The sequence below is a fragment of the Cloeon dipterum genome, chromosome 4, assembly GCF_949628265.1.
Source record: "Cloeon dipterum chromosome 4, ieCloDipt1.1, whole genome shotgun sequence".
NCBI lineage: Eukaryota > Metazoa > Arthropoda > Insecta > Ephemeroptera > Baetidae > Cloeon > Cloeon dipterum.
In genome coordinates, this window is record NC_088789.1 from 28,639,186 (window position 1) to 28,662,945 (window position 23,760).

Here is a 23,760-nt window from a genome sequence, read left to right on the forward strand (position 1 = left end):
GCCAGTCTCCCTTTATTCAGCCAATTTTTCACGTCTTTTCGTCTGAATTGCCGATTGAGTGAACCGATCGCAGAATCTGCAGGAATTTCAGGACATAAATACATACGCATCCACTGAATATTCGGAAAATTCTTTGTGTGTTCTGTCGACAATGGGTGGCAGAGGGAGAGGAAGAGGTCGCGGACGAGGTATGTTTAATTAATTATGCATTATTCATTTAAAAATTCGATTTAACCGCGTCTTCTTGCATTGATTTATGTTGTCCAGGACGAGGCCAGCAGCAGCTGCAGGGAAGTGTAGAGGAATATCCAGCGTTGGGGCGGCTGCAGATCAACAATTCTGGCCAAGGACGCGGCCAGGGTGACCCCCGCTTAGGCCAAGGGCCTGTCAATGTCGCCAGGGAAAGCCAGCCTTGCATTCAGGCCGTGCCCCAGCAATCTCCCAGACGCCAGTCCTTCGACGGCGACTATGGAAACCAGCAGCAGCAGCAGCAGCAGGTGGCGCCGACCAATTCCGTCAGAAAGTAAGTTTTTCATAATTTAATTGAGAATCGTCCTCATCTTTGCAAATTAATCTCGTTACCTTTAATTTTGCAGCGGTGAGATTTCCAAGTTTCCCGCTAGAAACGGACAGGGCACGCAAGGCAAGCAGATGAATGTGCTGTCCAACCACTTTGCGATTTCGCTCCCGAAAGGAAATCTTGAGACGCTCATCACCCAGTATGACGTGGATATGAAATTGATCAGCCAGAAGGACGGTTCACTCAAGGACTGTCCCAAAAAATTCATCAAGTAATATTTGCACATCATGATGCTTTTATCTTTGGCATATTTTAATTTTTGGTATGGTCAGGCGCGGCATGCAGATGTTTTGCCAGGAAAATTGGCCTGCTCGGAATCCTGCTTTCGATGGCAGCAAGGGCCTTTACTGCTGTGGCGAGAAACTGCTTCGAGGAGAGGTAATTTTTTTTCAAACTGAATAAGCAATTGAATTTAACGATTTATTGGGATTGAAGTTTAAAAAATTACTTGATAAAAATAAAATTAGAATGTGTCTTTAAAGCAAGGCAGTAGGAATAGGAATTTGATATTTTAAAAGAAATCTGAAGAATTTGCTATCACCACACATGTCATGCATTTTTTGGCCAGAGAATGTGAGAAATTTCTTGCATGCCGTGTCTGCCACATTAAACATTTTATCTCTTTGCTGATCTGCTGGATTAAGAGGCATGCAGACGCACTTGTGGAATGCGTTGTTGCACACCTGACTGCGTCAATGCTGTCTTTATTTTGAAGTTGTCTCGTATACGAGAATTAATAAGGCGGAGGCTATGCTGAACCTTTCCCTGGCGAATCTAGCTGGCGTGACAATATTTTAAACGTTGACGTTTGATAGTGCCGAAGGGCTGGAACACATTTTTTCTCCTGCATTTTTTTTTAATTTTGACCCTTTTTCACGGGCGGCTGACGGCTGTCCACACAGGACCCAAAATTAACCGACTGGCGCGGCGCAGCGCGGCTGAATGGCTGGAACTAAATATTTCTCAAAAGAAACACAAGAACACGCAGGGTTCGCAGAAACCCGCATTTTAAAAGAAAACGCAGCATGGCAATTAACTGTTTTGAGGGGGTTTTCTGCAAGTTTGCAAATTTTTTATTACACTTGCAATTTCATAGATAAAAATATTCACGTATTCATAATCAGTATGAGTGCCACTGCTGACACCATTAAAAGAAAGAAAATTTAAAATGGTTATTTTCCTAAATTCTAAATTTTTTGGCTCAAAATGTGTCCTACTTGGAAAAATGCGGAAAACCTGCTGGTTTTTCTCCTAGTTAGTTTTTGCGCTGAAAAAACAGCAATGCATTTTTGCGCATTACAAAATCAGCCAACCATAACAGGGCTGCCATAAACCCTTAAACAAAGAACAACTTCATCAATTTGTAAATAACTCCTCTCTACCCCTAGATTTAAGCCCTCCATTTTGACTGATTTCAGATGACTAGAGATGTGACTGTGCAAAATTTTGAGCGTTTCGACGCAGCTGGTAGACCACTAACTGAGAGACTGCGGATTAAAGTGCAGGAGGTGGGCACAGTGAGTCTCGCCGGAATCGGCCAATCCTTGCAGAAAGTGCCCCAGGAGAGCATCCAGGCCATCGACATCATCCTTCGTCACTGCGGCATGACCAAGTTCGTGCAGGTTGGCCGCAGCTTCTTCTACAAGCCAATTGAGGTGCAGAGTCTTGGCGGCTGCATGGACCTGTGGCACGGCATCTTCCAAAGCGCCACGTTTGGCACTGGGAATAAGCCTTTTCTCAATGTAGATGGTATGTTTTCTTCTGCTCATTTTGCCATGCGAAAATATTTTTCCAACTGATTGTAGTATTTCAGAACCAATAAGAAGGGCAAATTTTTGGGGTAACAGATGAATTGAAAGTTCTATTGCTGCTGATATGAGCTTATCAACGTGTATTTCTTTTTTAAATTGACCAGCAAGCCAATCAAAATGCAAAAAAAAAAAAAAACTCCTCGGAATATTATCCATAATATCCAGCTTAAATTATGATGAATAACTCTTCCTCCGTGCTGATTGGCTTTATCTTCACCGCTACGAAAACAAATTAGAACTTTTTTCTAGTTTCTTGAAGAACCTCAAAGGAATTGGACAACCGCGTTTGTGATAATGTTGAGGAGAAAATAAAATAAAAAAAGAGTGGCTGTCAAACGCTTATTGGCGGTTTTTTTTGACAGGAATATTCCGTAGTGCTGAAAATGCAAGCCAAAATAATTTTGGACGTCGGGCAATCCGCATTGAGGATATTCTGCTGCTCTCTATCCATTCATTCGCAATTAAATCGGTTCAAATCGACTTGTCAAACTCTTGTTAGCTGCATGTAGAACGAACCAATCAGTTTTTCGCTCATTATATGGCCAAATAATCCGCTATCAGTTAAGAGAGGCATTGTTATGGGAGGAATAAGGCGTTCCGTGCATTTTTAGAACGCTCTGATCGCCTATAGACTCAAATTATTCTTCTGTAAAGAGAAAAAACGACTCAGCCAAAATCACCATAGAAACACGTTAAACAAATATTTTTGTTTTCAATTTATTTTATTGTATTGCGATGGAGAACCAAATTTAACATCCACAAAGGTGACTATCCTTTAAATCTGTTCCAATGTGGCTCTTTTTGTTGGCTTTGAACTTTTGAAATGGTTAAATTCATCGTTTGTGTCCCCATTTTTGCAATTTTAAATTCCATGATTGATGTCTAATTTTAAATTTTTTTCCTGTTGATCAAAGTGGCCCACAAGGGTTTTCCGCGGGACCAGACGGTGCGAGACCTGGTTGCCGACCTGGGAACCAAACCACTAATACGTGACCGGCCTGCGCCGCCACATTTCAATCCTGAGAATCAATACAAGTTTGGCGCTAACAGGGATCTAGATGACAAGATTCGCAACTACCTCAAAGGTTTAAATTCTAAGAAATACAGCCAGGCAGAGAAAAAATAATTATATGTTCTTGTGCGCAGGTTTAAAAATTAAATATGAGATCCCCAATGATAAGACGTCGAGAAGGGTTTACCGGGTCAACGACCTGATTGAATCCCCACCAAACAAAATGTAGGTTTTTACTTCATACTCACTGGAGTCCTGCGAAGATTTCTAATTAGCAGAACAATTTTTATAAATTAAAAACCGACGGAAGTTTTTATTTAAATTGAAACTGTTAAGCTCTCCAGGTTCTCAATCATATTCCTATTTTTACAGATTTGTGCTTGATGGCCAAGGGGAAATCAGCGTGTATGACTACTATGCCAAAATGAAAAACTACAAGATCCGCTTCCCTGACTGGCCCTGCCTGCACGCAGGACCCAGAGACAAGACCATCTTTTTGCCCATGGAGGTGAGTTAATCATCTCGTCTTTAAACTAAAAACCCAATAAATTTGTATTAGCTGTGCAAAGTGGCGCCAAACCAAGTCACAGTCAAAAAGCTGAATGAGGAGCAGACAAGGATGATGGTCAGTAAGGCTGTTACCAAACCGGACGTCCGTAAAAAGAACATCTTCAAAGCTGTGAGTTTATTAATATTATACTTTCGTCTCCAAAGGTAAAATTGCTCTCAAAACCGCAGTTAGGAAACCTGGGATTGAACAACGACCGGTGTTTGGGTGAATTCAACATCAGTGTAGGCACGCAGATGACACAGGTGCGCGGAAGGGTGCTTCCTCCGCCCTCCCTGGCGTACAGATCAGATCAAGATGTCAAGGTGATGAACGGCGCGTGGCGAATTGACAGGGTGAGGTTCCTCACTACTGGCCGCGCTGTCGAGTCCTGGGATTTTATCATCGTGTGCGGCAGTAAAAGCACCTCTGATAGGTAGATAATTTATTGCGTCTTTCAGGGATCTGATTTTAAAATGGTGTTTTCGAACAGAATGAAAGTTTTTGAGTGGGTGGGTAAACTACATTTAGATGGGCTTAAAATGCCATGTTTTTATGAACAGAGACCTCAACACATTCAAGAATCATATGGTGTCCGTTGGCAACAATCTTGGAATGCCTTTCAGCAGAGAATCTAGAGATATGTGGACCGCAGTGCCCAACTTGAAACTCCTGGCCCAATTCTTGGAGAGCCAAGCCAGATACCTTAGAGGAGGTCCGTTGGACATTGTCTTTGTCGTCTTACCTAAAAGCTTTGATGGACTAAACGCATACCGTGAGCATCTAATACATGTTTGAACCTAAACACATTGAATTGTCTAATTAATTAAGTTGTAACCACGGCTATTAAGCTCTGTTCTAAAATATAATAAAATAATTATTGTTTGTAGAGGTGGTCAAGCAAGTGCTGGAGCTGAAGTACAAAATCCTGACGCAGTGCATTCGACAGGAAACGTTGGAGAAGGTCCTAAGACCAAAAAATGTTCGTAGATTTTTATCATTATTAAGGAAAATTGAACAGAGGTCTCAGCCATGCCGCGCTGCGCAGAACCAGCCAGAAAATTTCTGGTCATTTGGGCAGTAGTGCGCCCTTCAGGGTCAGGAAAATTTCGTAAACCCACAAAAACCCGGGAAATTCGGGTCCTGAGAAGAAAGTAAAAGCAGTGTTATTTGTGAATCGTGTGGTATTTTTTGGACAGGAATCTCGATGATCATATCCAGGCGAATTAAATCTCCATATTTTGAAGGCCGGAATTTTTTGGTGTTTAAATTTTTAGGGGACACTTTTCATGTGTGCCTCAAAGTATTACTTGTCTTGTTAACAGATGGAGAAATTCCAAAAAATATATTTTAGCTCATCTGGCCGTCAAGCACTTTTAAAATTCACCTTTCTTCTTTTATCCCCTGCGCCAGCTGCTGCTGAGACCTCTATAATTGAACTCTTATTCTTGTAGATATTATTAACATTTTAATCACTCTCAGGGCTCATTCGATTACTCTACCATCACCAACATCCTGCTGAAAGTCAACGCCAAACTAAACGGCAAGAACCACCGCATCCACATGAGCTGCAGGTATTGTGACCCACCTCCGACTTTCTTTTTAACTTTTGCATAACACACATTTCTTTTACAATTTTAGGCCACCCTGCTTCAATGAAAATGTGATGATTATGGGAGCCGACGTCACGCACCCGCCTCCAGATTCCCAGTCCTGTCCCTCTTTTGCAGCCGTGAGTTTTTTTATTTGACAAAAAACACCGGACATCACACATTATAATTATTATCCAGGTGACTGCTAGCCACGACAAGGAGGACTTGTTCAAGTTCAACATGCAGTGTAGGCTGCAGCCTCCAAAGGTGGAGGAGATTCAAGACCTGGAGAACATCACCCTGGAACACCTCCGATACTTTGCGGACAAGAATAGCGGAAAATACCCAAGCCGCATCATTTTCTACAGGGACGGCGTCAGCGATGGACAGTTTGACATGGTATTGTAATTTTGCAGGACCAGGGATTGATTTGAATTAATGATTTTGTCATTTAGGTGCTTTCATCTGAACTTGTGGCCATGAAGAAGGCGTTCAGGACCATTGGAGAGTCGTACAAACCTAAAATCACCTTGCTGGTCGTGCAGAAGAGACACCACACAAGGTTAAGAGTTCTGTTTAGTAAAAACGGCTGAAATAGGTTATTTTTTAAATTCCTAATTTTGATCTAAAGACTGCTAACCAAAAACCATGCGATTATATGACTCAAACCCCAATTTAGAAAGGTAAAACTAGTATAATGAAATGGAAAGGGATTTTTGTGGTCAGAAAATTGATATAATGTATTTTTCTGGCTCCATAACATGAAGTTTCCAACCAAATCCTCAGGACTCAAGAATTTTTGTTGATTGGATGCGTTTTGTAAAACCCTTTGTTCGCTTTTTAATCTGCAGGTTCTTCCCAAACCAAGGAGATGGAGACAGGAATGGCAACGTGCCTGCTGGTTTTGTGGTCGACAACACGATCACACACCCAACAGACATGGACTTTTACCTCGTAAGCCACCAGAGCATTCAGGTGGTTTATCTCTTATTTTAATGAGATTAGGGTTGCATTTTTTACTTACTCAATTTTCACCCATTTCTTGATTTCTTTCCATTTGCCCCCTGTGAAAATATTAAATTTGCAGTCGGGAGTGGTCAAAATGTCCTCTACTGTGCAGTTTTTTACTTAGAAATTGCTTCAATTTCTCCAAAATTATCTCTGACAACTTTTCATGATGAGTTTTTATAATCAGAAAATTATTAACAAACTGAAATTTAAACAATGCGCTTGCAGGAAACTGGTAAAAATTGTAAAAGAAACAGTTATCATTTCACTCTGCTTTTTAATGGGTTTCTGCAACTCAGATATTAATAAACGTGATCAAATAATTAGTAAACCTTTGCGCTTCAGAAACTGTTCGATTTTAATGAATAATTTAATTTACTAAACACGTCATAAAAATTAAAATGCGACAGGCATTTTCCCAGTTGATAAAAACAAAGCCTTTTATACAAAAATACTGAAAGGTCGTTGCAGTAGGTGTGTTCTGTTCATGGAAAAGGCCAACTTCCAGTTCTACAGCCAAACATTGCGAGATTTAAATTAACATAATATTTATTTGTCTTGGAATTTTGCAGGGTACGTCTCGCCCGACCAAGTACAAGGTGCTTTACGACGACGCCAAAATGACCGAGGACGAGCTGGAGAAGCTGACATTTTTCCTGTGCCACCTGTACGCTAGATGCAACCGCAGCGTCTCCTACCCTGCACCCACCTACTACGCCCACCACGCAGCCACGCGCGCCAAACTTTACTTCAACGAAGGGTACGTCTCATCACAATTGACCCTTAAATTTTAATTTCACTTTTGTTTTGAGAAATTCTGCTAAAATTTGTTATGTATGTTTGTGCAGAAAGTCGACGATCGACGTGAACGATGAGGCGGCTTTGAGACATGAGAACATGAAGTTGGGCCACGCAATGGAAAATATGATGAAATCTCACCCAATGTTCTTTGTTTAGTCATCACTAGGTGGTCACTGCTATTGTCAGACTATTTTTGGACCCTACTTATATAATGGAATTTTAATATTGCCTTTGAAGTCGTGGCAGGGCCCGCCATATCGTCTGCTCTCGCAAACTTTTAGATTTCATTTTGAAAGTTTTTTACTTCTAAACTATTCAAATTCGTAATGTGATAATTTCAGGACTGATTTAATGTCAAAAAGTCTTAATGAAGGATTGATGCTGTTTAAAATCGTTTAAATATTATGTATTTTTGCATTTCTGAGATTATTTTATTTAATTCTACTTGGTAATATTATGCGAATGACATGCGGTTAAATTTCTGATGAGATAAATATATTAGTTGTTGCATCTTGTAGCGAAATAATAGAAATTGAAGAAATTATTTACTTAACTAAACTGCCATTTTTCATTTTAAAGTTTCATTAACCCAAAAGAGAGGAAAATAGAGGATGAAAAGAGCATGGTTAAATCACTACTCACATTCGCAAACTTCTCAGTTGAAATTCATGTAACTTTGTTAACTTTTAAGGAGGAGTTTTAATAACGGCCAAAATATATTAAAATTAAATATAGTTTGCGAAGTAATCAAATCAGGACCAAGAACAAGTGAAGTTTAAGATTTTGCCTAAATTCTTAGAAAATTAAAGGATTGATTTGCAATGATTATGCTTTCAAAATTTGGAAGTCGAATTTGCTTTTAACTGCTCATTAACCGCGATTCCTGTCCGAAAAAAATTACTTGATCCCGGCCCGATTCTGGGATAGGGAGTTACGCGTAACGGGGAGGGCGTTACGCGTAACGGGTATAGGGCGTCGCGAGGCGCTTAATTTTCAGTTTCATTGCGAGGCCAGATCAAGGCCGGCGCCGACCCCAACGCCAAGGACGCCGACGGCCGCTTGACGCTGTAGGTGCTGGCGCTGGAAAACCGCGTCTCGATGGCTCGCTGCCTGATCGCCGAGTCGGCGTCGTTCGGCCCACCGGCGCCGCCACCCCGCGGAGGCCTGGCAACGCCCACCACGCTGCTCGACCTCGAGGGCGCCGACAGCGAGGGCCGCACGCCGCTCCACGTCTCCGCCTGGCAGGGACTCACCGACATGGCCGCCCTCCTGCTCGACGCCGGCGCCGACGTCAACGCCACCGACAAGGAGAAGAGAACGGCGCTGCAGTCCGCCAGTTGGCAGGTGCGTCAAATGACAATTCATTCTATTGTCGGTTTAAATCAACTTTAAATTTGTTGCTGTGGTTTTAAATCTATAGAATACTATTAACTCTGAATGATTTTCTCAACTTTTTTTAAGCGTATTTAGAGTCCGATTTGCCCAGATTTCACCCTGAATATTTGGGAAATCGGCCTCACATTTTCTCATCAAATTTTTGACATCTTTAACGACTTACTTTAAATTAAAAATAAAATATTTCCACTTGAAAGTTCACAAAAAATAAATAAATTGGAATTATTGAATAGAAAAAAATCAGGATTTATTAATAAAAAAATTTCAGGGTCCCCCTGCAATGGTGTCGAAGGTTTCGTCGGCCGTGCTGATGCCTCCGTCGTACCGGTCGCACTCGCCAGTCGGCGGACAGGACGTCAGCCCGGACAGCACCTCGGACCTGAAGCGCCGCTCGTACATCTCAGTGGGCAACCAGTCGTCGAGCAAGAGCAGCTCCAACTTCACCGGCTCCTCCACCAAGTCTGCTCAGGGCGTCACCCTGGTGCAGCAGCCCAGGATGGACCTCTCCTTCACCCAGCAGCTGCAACGCGCCTCCAAACACCGGCCCCTAAGCCAGGTACGGATTAAAAATTTGCCTACCTTCATGTCAGGTCTAAACATTGGTAAAATGTGTTGCAGGTGCTGCTGCTGTCGCCGCTGAGCGAGCCGCAGAGTCCGATCTACGCGTCGCCGCCGCAATCGCCGCTGAGCGACTCGAGCGTGCGCAACAGCAACAGCTCGCCGCCCAAGGGCGAGCGGCCGACGCTGGCCAACTCGACGGCCATCAACTCGCCGTTCCCGGACACGATGCCGGTGTCGCTGGCGCCGCTGTCGTTCACGCAGGACTCGCACATGCGCATCATCCTGGGCAGCCGGCCGACGCCGCTCGACAACTCTGCCAAGTCGAAGCGCAACGGCATCGCCACCAACCCCAACCTCAAGACCAGCGCCAACAGCGTGGCCGGCGGCATCAAGGTCGGCCTGAAGAACGGCTTCGAGGCGGCCAGGAAGCAGGTCACGGCCAAGTGCCAGGCCACCAGGAGCAACGGCTTTCCCTGGAAGAAGGAGACGCCGCTCTAACCTCCTCCCCCTCTCACTCTCTCGTCGGTGTCTTTGAAATTTCATCGCTGTTTTTCGGTATTAGCCTCTCTCCTATAGACGGCAGCTGCTACGCTTTGTGAAAATTTCCGGGTCTTTGTCACAGCGATTTTTTTGTTTAAATTGGATATATAATTAATTTACAACTCAAACGGTCATTTTCTGCTTCAAATTAGGAAGCTTTGGCACATTCCTAGCTTTGTTTTGTGTCCAACTGGAAGTAAGTCAATTTTGCCAATTTTCAAGAAAGCGAGAAAAGTGAAATTTCATCAGCATCAGCAGAGCCATCTCATCATTGCCAAAAGTAATACCAAGACTTACGTATAAGGAGCAGGTTGTAAATAAAACTGACAGAGGTGCTAGACGGATGTGAGAAGAACGAAACTAATACGTGTTATTATTTCCATTTAATGAACCATAAACCAACGTTTTTTTATGAGAATGCTAATTTTTCTCATTTTTCTAACAAGAAATCCAGAAATTCTTTGCGTATTGTCCAAAGAAACACGAGGGGGCAGTGGAATGCACTTAGGATCGCAAGCAGCCCCTGCTCACGTGCTCACTCATAGTCTTATATGGCGCGTAAATGCGCCATCTAATTGTAAGAAGTTCAGCATCCACTGGCAGGTAGCAGGTCGATAGCTTTTCAGCCAATCAGATGGCGTCTTGGAGTTTGTTGCCTGTTTCGCCCACGTGCAGAGGGAGGCGAAGAGGGGCGTGTGTCAGAGTTTTTCGCAAGTGGGAATAAAACCTCTCTATCGTTGCTTCGCCATTTTCGTTTACAAAATTGTCGACTTGTTTAGAAGAACAGATAATTATGTTTTCCAAAGCGGGATGTAAGGTTTGTCCTTATACTGTAAACTTGGATGGTAACAGCAAGGCTAGCGACCAATTAAGAGATCATCGTTCTCGCTGTAAGGACGCAATCCCCCAGAACAGGTAAAGAGAATATGCATGGGGGACTCACACTTTCCGCTCACTCACACTTCTCGTTTTTTGATGGGAAGAATCAATGTAATGCCCTATCCTAGCGAGAAGTGTGAGTGTTGGGCGAAAAGTGTGTCCCCCATATATCACTAAAAAAAAAAATAATAGAACAACTTCATGTAGGTATGACTGCGTGTACTGCTCCAATGATTTGAAGTACACTGAGGAAGGCAGCTTGCATGAGCATGTTTTTAATACTGAGCTGGCCTGCAACATTTGCAAAACGAACTTTAAAGGCTGCAAAGCCCTTGGACAACACAAACAAGAGAAACATAAGGAAAACTGGTAAGCAATAATATTGTTGAATAATGTTGAATGATAGCTTCAATTCACGCGCGTCGGTGCGAATTCTGTGAGTTCGCGATCACACCTTGCGTTCCGTTCACGCAAGCATCATAAAAGCGCCTCAAGCGGCGGCGTCACATCCGAATATGAACTTGAAAAAATTCTTTCTGCCGTTCTTTTAGCCGTTAACGGCAGATGGACACTTGGGCAGGAATACCCCCACTTTAACCCCACTACAAAAAGTAAATAATTCCAAAAAATATTAAGTTCAAAATATTTGCGGAAACCATTTTTAAAACGTTTTATGTCGAGTATAATAAATTAAGTTAGCTTGAATTATGTTGGGATTTATCTTTTGAAAATAATGTCTAAATATATATTTAATAGAAATATTTTCAAATTATTTTAACCAGAACCGAACCAAGAGATTACTAAATAATCTTTTAAAGTCGTTCCTTACAAAATAACTTGAACGATTACTTCTGTAAAATAATTCGAAATTATTGGCAAAGTATTTTTTCCCTATACCATCAACAATATTGCCCTCTGTAAGGATGTCTGAAAATATTTTTAAAATAATTTGAAAACCCCCCAATCTTTATCAAAGATATTTTGCTACCTGGGTTATTGTTTGAACATACGGGCAATTCATTATTTTGAGAAAAAAAAACATTAACGTTTTGATATTAAGTCAATGCCTAACATTGAGGGCGTCACGCGTCACGGGTAGAGCGTCAGATTTTGTTAAGATTTTGTAAAAGTAAAAAGTGTATTATTGTAGTGTAAATTATGTAAAATCATATTGTTACAGGTCCCAAAGCTTTGGCGTTGAAGTGCTCTCCTACGAACTCGAGGACACTGGAGAGGAAGAGGTTCAGGAAATGTGCGCAGTTTATAGTGCCAGTGGCGTGATGGAAGCAATTCCAAACGCCTTGTTTGATCTTCTCTTGTCAAGAGTTGTTTCATCAAAAGAAAATGAAACTCAACTCAAGATGACAACTGTGCACTCATTCATCTCAAAACCCACGGAGAAACAGGAAGTTGTCGTGGGCGATCAAATCAATTTGCTTTACCTGCCGTGCAGATTACACCAAGACGTGTTGACGATAATCTTGATCAATCTGGAACAGCAATCTGTCCACTATTTCAATCCAAAGTATAAGCTCATCTCCTCAACCATCACAAAAATTGAAAGGATCCTCGCTGGTCTCTACATTTCGATGGAGAGACCATTCAAACAAGGAGGCTCGAAACTGGTGGAGTATGAAATGGATATCGAGGATCAGATTGCCTCACCAGAGTTGTACCTGCTGCTCTATTGCTATAATGTAGGACGTCGGAAGCCAATTGGTGTGGGACTGAAAAACTTGATTAAATTCAAGAAAATGTTGCTTAAGTAATGTAGGTGTTTTTGGGAGATTAAAAGGTGTTCAGCTGAAGTTTTGAAATTTCATTTTAATTCTTTTGCCCGAAAAATGAAAGATATAATTTGCGATTAGCGGTTATATATACGTATTTTTAATTGAATTTGAGCTAGTTGCAGTACAAAAATGGGATAATAATTGAAACAAACATATTATATTTGCCACACTTGATCAAGATTTTAATTCCTTGTTTCCACATATGGAACATTAATTCAATTCAGATAAACATTCAGAGTCTGAATCTGAACACATCGTAGAGCAAAACAGACTAAATTGTTGCTCAGTCAGGGATTTTGTTTAGCCAATAACGTGATAGGCATGCAAACTTACATTTAAAGGATACCTGGATTCAGGGAGCGTAATAAATGAGAGGCCGATAAAATTCGTTGACCGAAAGCTAACCATCGGGTGCCCGGCTGAGGTTACCACCAGTGGGCAGCCAATGGTTACCTTTTGACCACCTTTTATCTAGGGCTGTCAGGTGGCAGGTCAATTGACTCTGTTCATTAAAAAAGTTAAATTTCAGTATAGCGCAAAATGACAGCCCTAGGTAAAAGGTAGCCAAAAGGAAACCATTGGGTGCCCGCCCGGGGATACCCTCAGTGGGCAGCCAGATGGGCAGCACTTTTATTGGTTATATCAATACAGAAAGGTTACAATTACATAATTAGACATATTATAAATCTTTTTTGGACCCCGAGCAGAAGTACGAAGCGTTCATATGAGAATCGGACCGGGAGTAAGTTATTTTTTTCGGGACAGGAATCGCGGTTAATAAGCAGATACAAGCAAATTCGACTTCCAAATTTTTAAAGCATAATCATTGCCAATCAATCGTTTAATTTTCTAAGAATTTAGGCATAATCTTACACTTCACTTGTTCTTGGTCCTGATTTGATTACTGCGCAAACTATATTTAAATTTAATATATTTTGGCCGTTATTAAAACTCCTCCTTAAAAGTTAACAAATTTACATGAATTTCAACTGAGAAGTTTGCGAATGTGGGTAGTTATTTAACCATGCTCTTTTCATCCTCTATTTTCCTCTTTTGGGTTAATGAAACTTTAAAATGAAAAATGGCAGTATAGTTAAGTAAATAATTTCTTCAATTTCTATTATTTCGCTACAAGAAGCAACAACTAATATATTTAATATCTCATCAGAAATTTAACCGCATGTCATTCGCATAATATTACCAAGTAGAATTAAATAAAAAAATTTCAGAAATGCAAAAAAACATAATATTTAAACGATTTTAAACAGAATCAATCCTTCATAAAGACTTTTTGACATTAAATCAGTTCTGAAATTATCACATTACGAATTTGAATAGTTTAGAATAAAAAACTTTAAACATGAAATCTAAAAGTTTGCGAGAGCAGACGATATGGCGGGCCCTGCCACGACTTCAAAGGCAATATGAAAATTCCATTAAATAAGTAGGGTCCAAAAATACTCTGACAATTGCAGTGACCACTTGGTGATGACTAAACGAAGAACATTGGGTGAGATTTCATCATATTTTCCATTGCGTGGCCCACCTTCATGTTCTCATGTCTCAAAGCCGCCTCATCGTTCACGTCGATCGTCGACTTTCTGCACAAACATACATAACAAATTTTAATCATTAATCATACAGTTACGGTCCTAATCCTCAGATAAAAAAGTCTTCCATAAACCAGGAAAAACGTTCAGAACACATAATCGCAGAATTGCTCAAAACAAAAGTGAAATTAAAATTTAAGGGTCAATTGTGATGAGACGTACCCTTCGTTGAAGTAGAGTTTGGCGCGCGTGGCTGCGTGGTGGGCGTAGTAGGTGGGTGCAGGGTAGGAGATGCTGCGGTTGCATCTAGCGTACAGGTGGCACAGGAAAAATGTCAGCTTCTCCAGCTCGTCCTCGGTCATTTTGGGGTCGTCGTAAAGCACCTTGTACTTGGTCGGGCGAGACGTACCCTGCATAATTTCAAGACAAACAAATATTATGTTAATTTAAATCTAGCAATGTTTGGCTGTAGAACTGGAAGTTGGCCTTTTCCATGAACAGGACACACCTACTTTCCACTTTTTTGTATAAATAAGGGTGTTTTAATAAATTGGAATTATGCCTGTCGCATTCTAACTTTTACGACATGTTTAATAAGCTAGATTATTCATTCAAATTTAACAGTTTCGGAAGCGCACAGAGGTTTAATAATTATTTGATCACGTTTATTTATATCTGAGTTGCAGAAACTCATTAAAAAAACCAGTACAGTGATAACAACTGTTTTTTTTACAATTTTTACCAATTAAGGCAATTTAAAAGAAAAATTTGCACAGTAAAGGAAATTTCGACCACTCCTGACTGCAAATTTAAAAATGTCACAAGTAAAAAACATGGAAAAAATCAAGAAATGGGCGAAAATTGAGTAAGGAAAAAAATGCAACCCTATTTCTCCTATTAAAATGAGATATCTATTACCTGGATGCTCTGGTGGCTTACGAGGTAAAAGTCCATGTCTGTTGGGTGAGTGATCGTGTTGTCGACCACAAAGCCAGCAGGCACATTTCCATTCCTGTCTCCATCTCCTTGGTTTGGGAAGAACCTGCAGACAAAAAAGCGAACAAAGGGTTCTACAAAACGCATCCAATCAACAAAAATTCTTGAGTCCTGAGGATTTGGTTGGACAGTTCATGTTATGGAGCCAGAAAAATACATTATACCAATTTTCTGACCACAAAAATCCCTTTCCATTTTATTATACTAGTTTTACCTTTCCAAATTGGGGTTTGAATCATATAATGGCACGGTTTTTGGTTAGCAGTCTTTAGATTAAAATTAGGAAATTAAAAAATAACCTATTTCAGCCGTTTTTACTAAACAGAACTCAAAACCTTGTGTGGTGTCTCTTCTGCACGACCAGCAAGGTGATTTTAGGTTTGTACGACTCTCCAATGGTCCTGAACGCCTTCTTCATGGCCACAAGTTCAGATGAAAGCACCTAAATGACCAAATCATTAATTCAAATCAATCCCTGACCCTGCCAAATTGCAATACCATGTCAAACTGTCCATCGCTGACGCCGTCCCTGTAGAAAATGATGCGGCTTGGGTATTTTCCGCTATTCTTGTCCGCAAAGTATCGGAGGTGTTCCAGGGTGATGTTCTCCAGGTCTTGAATCTCCTCCACCTTTGGAGGCTGCAGCCTACACTGCATGTTGAACTTGAACAAGTCCTCCCTGTCGTGGCTAGCAGTCACCTAGATAATAAATAATATATAATGTAATGTCGGGTGTTTCTGTCAAATAAAAAAACTCACGGCTGCAAAAGAGGGACAGGACTGGGAATCTGGAGGCGGGTGCGTGACGTCGGCTCCCATAATCATCACATTTTCATTGAAGCAGGATGGCCTAAAATTATAAAAGAAATGTGTGTCATGCAAAAGTTAAAAAGAAAGTCGGAGGTGGGTCACAATACCTGCAGCTCATGTGGATGCGGTGGTTCTTGCCGTTTAGCTTAGCGTTGACTTTCAGCAGGATGTTGGTGATGGTGGAGTAATAGAATGAGCCCTGTGAGTGATTAAATTGTCAATGATATTTACAACAATAAGAGTTCAATTATTATAGAGGTCTCAGCAGCAGCTGGCGAGGGGGATAAATGAATAAAGGTGAATTTTAAAAGTGCTTGACGGCCAGATGAGCTAAAAAACATTTTTACTCCTGCACTTTTTATTTTTGACCCTTTTTCCTTTTTGGCTTATGTGGCTGGCGCAGCTTAACTAGATTTATGGAGAGACTGGCAACTGCCCAGCGTCCATCGCGATTATTTTTCTCTTTCTCCCGAATAAGATTTTCCTGGATTGTCCTACGGCCCAAGGAAAACGTTCTTATTTTTCCGGGAAAGCCCAAAACCATAAATATTTTATTATATTTTAGAACAGAGCTTAATAGCCGTGGTTAGAACTTAATTAATTAGACAATTCAATGTGTTTAGGTTCAGACATGTATTAGATGCTCACGGTATGCGTTTAGTCCATCAAAGCTTTTAGGTAAGACGACAAAGACAATGTCCAACGGACCTCCTCTAAGGTATCTGGCTTGGCTCTCCAAGAATTGGGCCAGGAGTTTCAAGTTGGGCACTGCGGTCCACATATCTCTAGATTCTCTGCTGAAAGGCATTCCAAGATTGTTGCCAACGGACACCATATGATTCTTGAATGTGTTGAGGTCTCTGTTCATAAAAACATGGCATTTTAAGCCCTTCTAAATGTAGTTAAACCCACTCAAAAACTTTCATTCTGTTCGAAAACACCATTTTAAAATCCGATCCCTGAAAGACGCAATAAATTTTCTACCTATCAGAGGTGCTTTTACTGTCGCACACGATGATAAAATCCCAGGACTCGACAGCGCGGCCAGTGGTGAGGAACCTCACCCTGTCAATTCGCCACGCGCCGTTCATCACCTTGATATCTTGATCTGATCTGTACGCCAGGGAGGGCGGAGGAAGCACCCTTCCGCGCACCTGTGTCATCTGCGTGCCCACACTGATGTTGAATTCACCCAAACACCGGTCGTTGTTCAATCCCAGGTTTCCTAGCTGCGGTTTTGAGAGCAATTTTACCTTTAGAGACGACATTATAATATTAATAAACTCACAGCTTTGAAGATGTTCTTTTTACGGACGTCCGGTTTGGTAACAGCCTTACTGACCATCATCCTTGTCTGCTCCTCATTCAGCTTTTTGACTGTGACTTGGTTTGGCGCCACTTTGCACAGCTAATAGAAATTTATTGGGTTTTTAGTTTAAAGACGAGATGATTAACTCACCTCCATGGGCAAAAAGATGGTCTTGTCTCTGGGTCCTGCGTGCAGGCAGGGCCAGTCAGGGAAGCGGATCTTGTAGTTTTTCATTTTGGCATAGTAGTCATACACGCTGATTTCCCCTTGGCCATCAAGCACAAATCTGTAAAAATAGGAATATGATTGAGAACCTGGAGAGCTTAACAGTTTCAATTAAAATAAAAACTTCCGTCGGTTTTTAATTTATAAAAAATGTTTTGCTAATTAGAAATCTTCGCAGGACTCCAGTGAGTATGAAGTAAAAACCTACATTTTGTTTGGTGGTGATTCAACCAGGTCGTTGACCCGGTAAACCCTTCTCGACGTCTTATCATTGGGGATCTCATATTTAATTTTTAAACCTGCGCACAAGAACATATTATTATTTTTTCTCTGCCTGTCTATATTTCTTAGAATTTAAACCTTTGAGGTAGTTGCGAATCTTGTCATCTAGATCCGTGTTAACGCCAAACTTGTATTGATTCTCAGGATTGAAATGTGGCGGCGCAGGCCGGTCACGTATTAGTGGTTTGGTTCCCAGGTCGGCAACCAGGTCTCGCACCGTCTGGTCCCGCGGAAAACCCTTGTGGGCCACTTTGATCAACAGGAAAAAAAATTAAAATTAGACATCAAACATGGAATTGAAAATTGCAAAAATGGGGACACAAACGATGAATTTAACTATTTCAAAAGTTCAAAGCCAACAAAAAGAGCCACATTGGAACAGATTTAAAGGCTAGTCACCTTTGAGGATGTTAAATTTGGTTGTCCACTGCAATAAATAAAATAAATTTAAAATAAAAATATTTGTTGAACGTTTCTATGGAGATTTTGCGGCTGAGTCGTTTTTTCTCTCCACAGAAGAAGAATAATTTGAGTCTATAGGCGATCAGGGCGTTCTAAAAATGCACGGAACGCCTTATTCCTCCCATAACAATGCCTCTCTTAACGGATAGCGGATTATTTGGCCATAGAATGAGCGAAAAACTGATTGGTTCGTTCTACATGCAGCTAAAAAGAGTTTGACAAGTCGATTTGAACCGATTTAATTGCGAATGAATGGAGAGAGAGCAGCAGAATATCCTCAATGCGGATTGCCCGACGTCCAAATTTATTTTGGCTTGCATTTTCAGCACTACGGAATATTCATGTCAAAAAACCCTCCCAATAATCGTTTGACTGCCACTCTTTTTTTATTTTATTTTCTCCTCAACATTATCACAAACGCGGTTGTCTAACTCCTTTGAGGTTCTTCAAGAAACTAGAAAAAAGTTCTAATTTGTTTTCGTAGCGGTGAAGATGAAGCCAATCAGCACGGAGGAAGAGTTATTCATCATAATTTAAGCTGGATATTATGGATAATATTCCGAGGAGTTTTTTTGCATTTTGATTGGCTTGCTGGCCAATTTAAAAAAGAAATACACGTTGATAAGCTCATATCAGCAGCAATACAACTTTCAATTCATCTGTTACCTCAAAAATTTGCTCTTATTCGTAATGTAATACTACAATCAGTTGGAAAAATATTTTCGCATGGCAAAATGAGCAGAAGAAAACATACCATCTACATTGAGAAAAAGCTTATTCCCAGTGCCAAACATGGCGCTTTGGAAGATGCCGTGCCACAGGTCCATGCAGCCGCCAAGACTCTGCACCTCAATTGGCTTGTAGAAGAAGCTGCGGCCAACCTGCACGAACTTGGTCATGCCGCAGTGACGAAGGATGATGTCGATCGCCTGGATGCTCTCCTGGGGCACTTTCTGCAAGGATTGGCCGATTCCGGCGAGACTCACCGTGCCCACCTCCTGCACTTTAATCCGCAGTTTCTCAGTTAGTGGTCTACCAGCTGCGTCGAAACGCTCAAAATTTTGCACAGTCACATCTCTAGTCATCTGAAATCAGTCAAAATGGAGGGCTTAAATCTAGGGGTAGAGAGGAGTTATTTACGAATTGATGGAGTTTATCTTTGTTTAAGGGTTTATGGCAGCCCTGTTATCATGGTTGGCTGATTTTGTAATGCGCAAAAATGCATTGCTGTTTTTTCAGCGCAAAAACTAACTAGGAGAAAAACCAGCAGGTTTTCCGCATTATTCCGAGTAGGACACATTTTGAGCAAAAAAATTTAAAATTTAGGAAAATAACGATTTTAAATTTTCTTTCTTTTAATGGTGACAACAGTGGCACTCATACTGATTATGAATACGTGAATATTTTTATCTATGAAATTGAAAGTGTAAGAAAAAATTCGCAAAATTGCAGAAAACCCCCGCAAAACAGTTAATTGCCATGCTGTTTTTTTTAAATGCGGGTTTCTGCGAACCCTGCGTGTTCTTGTGTTTCTTTTGAGAAATATTTAGTTCCAGCCATTCAGCCGCGCTGCGCCACGCCAGCCAGTTAATTTTGGGTCACGTGTGGGCAGCCGCCCGTGAAAAAGTCATAATTAAGAAAAATGCAGGAGAAAAAATGTGTTCCAGCCCTTCGGCACTATCAAACGTCAACGTTTAAAATATTGTCACGCCAGCTAGATTCGCCAGGGAAAAGTTCAGCATAGCCACCGCCTTATTAATTCTCGTAGACGAGACTTAACTTTAAAATAAAGGCAGCATTGACGCAGTCAGGTGTGCAACAACGCATTCCACAAGTGCGTCTGCATGCCTCTTAATCCAGCAGATCAGCAAAGAGATAAAATGTTTAATGTGGCACACACGGCATGCAAGAAATTTCTCACATTCTCTCGCCAAAAAAATGCATGACATGTGTGGTGATAGCAAATTCTTCAGATTCTTTTAAAATATCAAATTCCTACTGCCTTGCTTTAAAGACACATTGGTTTAATTTAATTTTTATCAAGTAATTTTTGAACTTCAATCCAAATAAATCGTTAAACTCACTTGCTTATTAAGTTTGAAAAAAAATTACCTCTCCTCGAAGCAGTTTCTCGCCACAGCAGTAAAGGCCCTTGCTGCCGTCGAAAGCAGGATTCCGAGCAGGCCAATTTTCCTGGCAAAACATCTGAATACCGCGCATGACCATACCAAAAATTAAAATATGCCAAAGTGAAAAACATCAATGTGCAAATATTACTTGATGAATTTTTTGGGACAGTCCTTGAGCGAACCGTCCTTCTGGCTGATCAATTTCATATCCACGTCATACTGGGTGATGAGCGTCTCAAGATTTCCTTTCGGGAGCGAAATCGCAAAGTGGTTGGACAGCACATTCACCTGCTTGCCTTGCGTGCCCTGTCCGTTTCTAGCGGGAAACTTGGAAATCTCACCGCTGCAAAATTAAAGGTAACGAGATTAATTTGCAAAGATGAGGACGATTCTCAATTAAATTATGAAAAACTTACTTTCTGACGGAATTGGTCGGCGCCACCCGCTGCTGCTGGTTTCCACAGTCGCCGTCGAAAGACTGTCCTTCGAAGGACTGACATGTGGGAGACTGTATGTGGCACGGACTGCATGCAAGGCTGGCTTTCCCTGGCGACATTGACAGGCCCTAAGCCTGAGCGGGGGTCACCTTGACCGCGTCCTTGGCCAGAATTGTTGATCTGCAGCCGCCCCAACGCTGGATATTCCTCTCCACTTCCCTGCAGCTGCTGTTGGCCTCGGCCTGGACAACTATATGTTCATCAATCAATGCAAAGACGCGGTCCAATCGAATTTGTAAATAAATAATGCATAATTGAACATACCTCGTTCGCGAATTATTCCTCTCCTTCTGCCACCCGTTATCGGCAGCAGAACTCGCAAAGAATTTTCAGTGGATGCGTATGTATTTAATATGTCCTTAAATTCCTGCAGATTATCTGCGATCGGTTCACTCAGTCGGCAATTCAGACGAAAAGACGTGAAAAATTGGCAGAATAACGGAAGAATGGCAAAAAAAGCAGGTCAATTGGAAAGAGAGTATGTAAAATGAGGAGTGTATGTACATAACCAAGGACGTTAAAAGGCCGCTGCCCGCTGCAGTGATCGAGTTGAATAACGAACGGGTCACCAGGCAGCAGATACAAATTTTGTACCGGTTTTTTTCAACAAAGAAGAATACCGATGCATAGTCATAATATTATAATAGTGCTCGTGCCGCAACAAACTGTCACACAACTCACGCCCCCTTTGAAAACCGGTTACAATTTGATCCACCGGCGCCACCACAATCGCTAGCATCCGAATGAAATCGTGAACGAACGAAGCGTGGTCTAACATGTTGCAATCATGTGAGTGCGTACGGCATGCGTGGAGTGCGAATGCTGGATTGGTTCGCGCGGACTTGTTTATCACAAGCCAGAGATGAATTTTGTTGCTCGCTTCCCGGCTTACACAGATCCTTGAGAATCGGTCACTTTTTGAGCCTTAAATTATTAAAATCTGACGGGGGACCGGTACAATTGAAATGCAGTTGCATATATATTTAGAAGTTTTCATTCCTTTTTATAATTTTTGTATTCTCCACCTATAGGGATGGCGAGAGTAATTAATTTATACGTTCAACAAACAGCGCGGTTGCACACTGCTCAAAATTAAAGTACACGTACAATAAAGTTGATTGCGTTGTTAATTAACATTCTTTTCTCACGCGTTACATCTAGGTGGAAGTGCCGGAGAGATTTTTACGAGAATATAATCATGGTGACTAGAACACATGTCACTTTGCCCGTTTCTACGCTAGACCGTTCTGATATATAATGATTTTAATAATTAATAATGATCGCCGCTACAAACGTGTTCGCTGCCTAGCAGAGTAGAATGATTAATTAATAATTATATTTTTTTGTTAAAAAAAAGGTCTCACTTTTACAACACGGTGGTGTACATACATAGAGCTTCCCTGTTACCAGTTTGTTCTTTCGTTTGTTATGCGGTAGTTTAGTAGTAGTAGTAGTATTAATGTTTCAACAAGCGTTTCACGCTTCGCTTACGGTCGGGGGCTAATTCGGGGGCGGGGGCCAACTCGGAGTCGCCCCAGAGAGCGGGTGGCGGGCAGCGACCACCGGGCGGGGGCGCGTCGGCGCCTGCGGCGCCGGAAGCGCCGAGAAGGCCGGCTGAATGAAAGATGTCAGGGCGGCCACCCTGAGAAAGGTCGGCGGGGGTGGTTGGGGGTGCGCGCGCCGGCGAGACGCCTCCGGGGAGGGGTCGCGCGCGAAAATCGCTCCGCCGGACCGGTGGTTGTGCGGCGAAGACCATGGCGCTCAATTCGACGGTTTCAGGTCGGGGGACCCTGAGAAAGGTCGGCCGGTCGCGGCGGGTTAAAGATCTCGGCGGGCACTTTCGAATGAGGGGTCGTGATCGACGCTGCGGCGGATACTCGAATTTTGGCGAAAAAATGATTTACATTGTTTCTTGTGCGGCGGGCGAAATGCGCCTGCAGTGCACGCTCAGGGTGGGTGACTTGGGGAAGGTTGGTGGTTTCAAGTGCGGCTGGTGGACGCAAAGCAACGTCAAACTTGCTGGAAAACGCCGAAAACGCGGTTAAATTCGGCCTGCGGAAGGGTCTCAGGTCGGGGGACCCTGGGGAAGGTCGGCCGGTTGCTTCAGGTTAAAGATCTCGGCGGGCGCTTTCGAATGAGGGGTCGCGGTCGTTGCTGCGGCGAATACTCGAATTTTGGCAAAAATAAATGTGTGCGGCACGGTGCCGCGCCGCACGCTGCTTCTGCCGTGCACGCGATTTGCACACCTATAAAACCGAAAATCGCCTATAAAATGAATTTTGGAAGAGTTAGACGGGTAAAAATTTGGATTCAGACCTCCGCGCACTCAGTCGTGGGCGTGCGATGGTCAAATTCGAGATTAAATGCGCGGCGGCTCCGCGGCGCCGATGCGCGTATTTTCAGCCTGTTCATTTACGTGCTGGGTTTTTCAATGCGCCGCCGTGATTCGCCTATGGGCCGGATTTCCGCCAAATTCGGTTTGCAGGGACTGTTAGCCGGGCGGAAGAGCGTGGTACAGCAATCGCGGCCCAAAAGATTTTTTTTTCGGCCCGAAATCCGAATTCCAAATTCCCATGTTAAGCTTATGGGCGGCGAAAAACCCTTCCGCGCCGCGCGCCAAAGTTTATACCTCTCATGTTTTTCATCCGATCAGGTCGAATTTGGTCTTAAAATGCTCGTAGATAAATTCCGCATCGACTCTAGAGCCGTTTCTTTATAAATTTTTCTCAGGTCCGAAGATATGCCTGCCGAAAAGTGCGGACCGGAAAATGGGCAAAATTTGCCCGTTTAATAACTTTTTCGCTATGGGGCGGAAAAATCTTTTCCGCACACCGTTGGCCTCCTCCATTCGTCGCCTGCTTGAATCTCGAGTTTGGGGGCGCTGGGGCCCATAGGGACCCTGCGGGGGGGCCGCGAGTACCGAAAAATCGCGTTTTCGAACTTTGAAGGGTCACCGTTGACCCTGAGGAGGTCACCCGGATTTC

General features: G+C 42.3%; 4 protein-coding genes and 1 long non-coding RNA gene across 6 annotated transcripts; 3 read left to right on the top strand and 2 right to left on the bottom strand.

Annotated features, from left to right (window-relative positions):
* The first annotated feature begins 136 nt into the window (after positions 1-136).
* LOC135942523 (protein argonaute-2-like) lies at positions 137-7,645 on the top strand. The gene is made up of 19 exons (XM_065488665.1): positions 137-188; positions 268-523; positions 597-791; positions 853-958; positions 1,999-2,329; positions 3,306-3,476; positions 3,538-3,628; positions 3,776-3,911; positions 3,963-4,082; positions 4,142-4,386; positions 4,514-4,725; positions 4,841-4,932; positions 5,433-5,524; positions 5,592-5,682; positions 5,741-5,941; positions 5,998-6,104; positions 6,394-6,517; positions 7,123-7,310; positions 7,399-7,645. The coding sequence occupies exons 1-19, from the start codon at positions 152-154 to the stop codon at positions 7,505-7,507; spliced, it is 2,904 nt and encodes a 967-aa protein (XP_065344737.1). The 5' UTR covers positions 137-151; the 3' UTR covers positions 7,508-7,645.
* An 804-nt stretch (positions 7,646-8,449) lies between these two features.
* LOC135942526 (ankyrin repeat domain-containing protein 50-like) lies at positions 8,450-10,207 on the top strand. The gene is made up of 3 exons (XM_065488667.1): positions 8,450-8,695; positions 9,015-9,302; positions 9,365-10,207. Exons 1-3 carry the CDS (start codon positions 8,450-8,452, stop codon positions 9,803-9,805), a joined length of 975 nt encoding a protein of 324 aa, XP_065344739.1. The 3' UTR covers positions 9,806-10,207.
* Positions 10,208-10,411: 204 nt separating this feature from the next.
* LOC135943420 (uncharacterized) lies at positions 10,412-12,534 on the top strand. Its single transcript, XM_065489943.1, has 3 exons — positions 10,412-10,762; positions 10,934-11,095; positions 11,907-12,534. Exons 1-3 carry the CDS (start codon positions 10,641-10,643, stop codon positions 12,493-12,495), a joined length of 873 nt encoding a protein of 290 aa, XP_065346015.1. The 5' UTR covers positions 10,412-10,640; the 3' UTR covers positions 12,496-12,534.
* A 370-nt stretch (positions 12,535-12,904) lies between these two features.
* LOC135942538 (protein argonaute-2-like) lies at positions 12,905-20,370 on the bottom strand. The gene is made up of 15 exons (XM_065488689.1): positions 20,263-20,370; positions 18,905-19,235; positions 17,767-17,937; positions 17,615-17,705; positions 17,332-17,467; positions 17,161-17,280; positions 16,857-17,101; positions 16,504-16,732; positions 15,980-16,071; positions 15,822-15,912; positions 15,561-15,761; positions 15,398-15,504; positions 14,985-15,108; positions 14,289-14,476; positions 12,905-14,117 (listed from the first exon to the last, which is right to left on the bottom strand). The coding sequence occupies exons 1-15, from the start codon at positions 20,368-20,370 to the stop codon at positions 14,009-14,011; spliced, it is 2,343 nt and encodes a 780-aa protein (XP_065344761.1). The 3' UTR covers positions 12,905-14,008.
* A 61-nt stretch (positions 20,371-20,431) lies between these two features.
* Positions 20,432-21,345, bottom strand: LOC135944008 (uncharacterized). 2 transcript variants are annotated; one of them, XR_010575266.1, is made up of 3 exons: positions 21,041-21,345; positions 20,696-20,958; positions 20,432-20,622 (listed from the first exon to the last, which is right to left on the bottom strand). It is a non-coding gene; the product is annotated as an uncharacterized LOC135944008 (long non-coding RNA). The 2 variants fall into 2 exon arrangements; XR_010575265.1 differs by having other exon boundaries at positions 20,696-20,966; positions 21,041-21,344.
* Between the last annotated feature and the right edge of the window lie 2,415 nt (positions 21,346-23,760).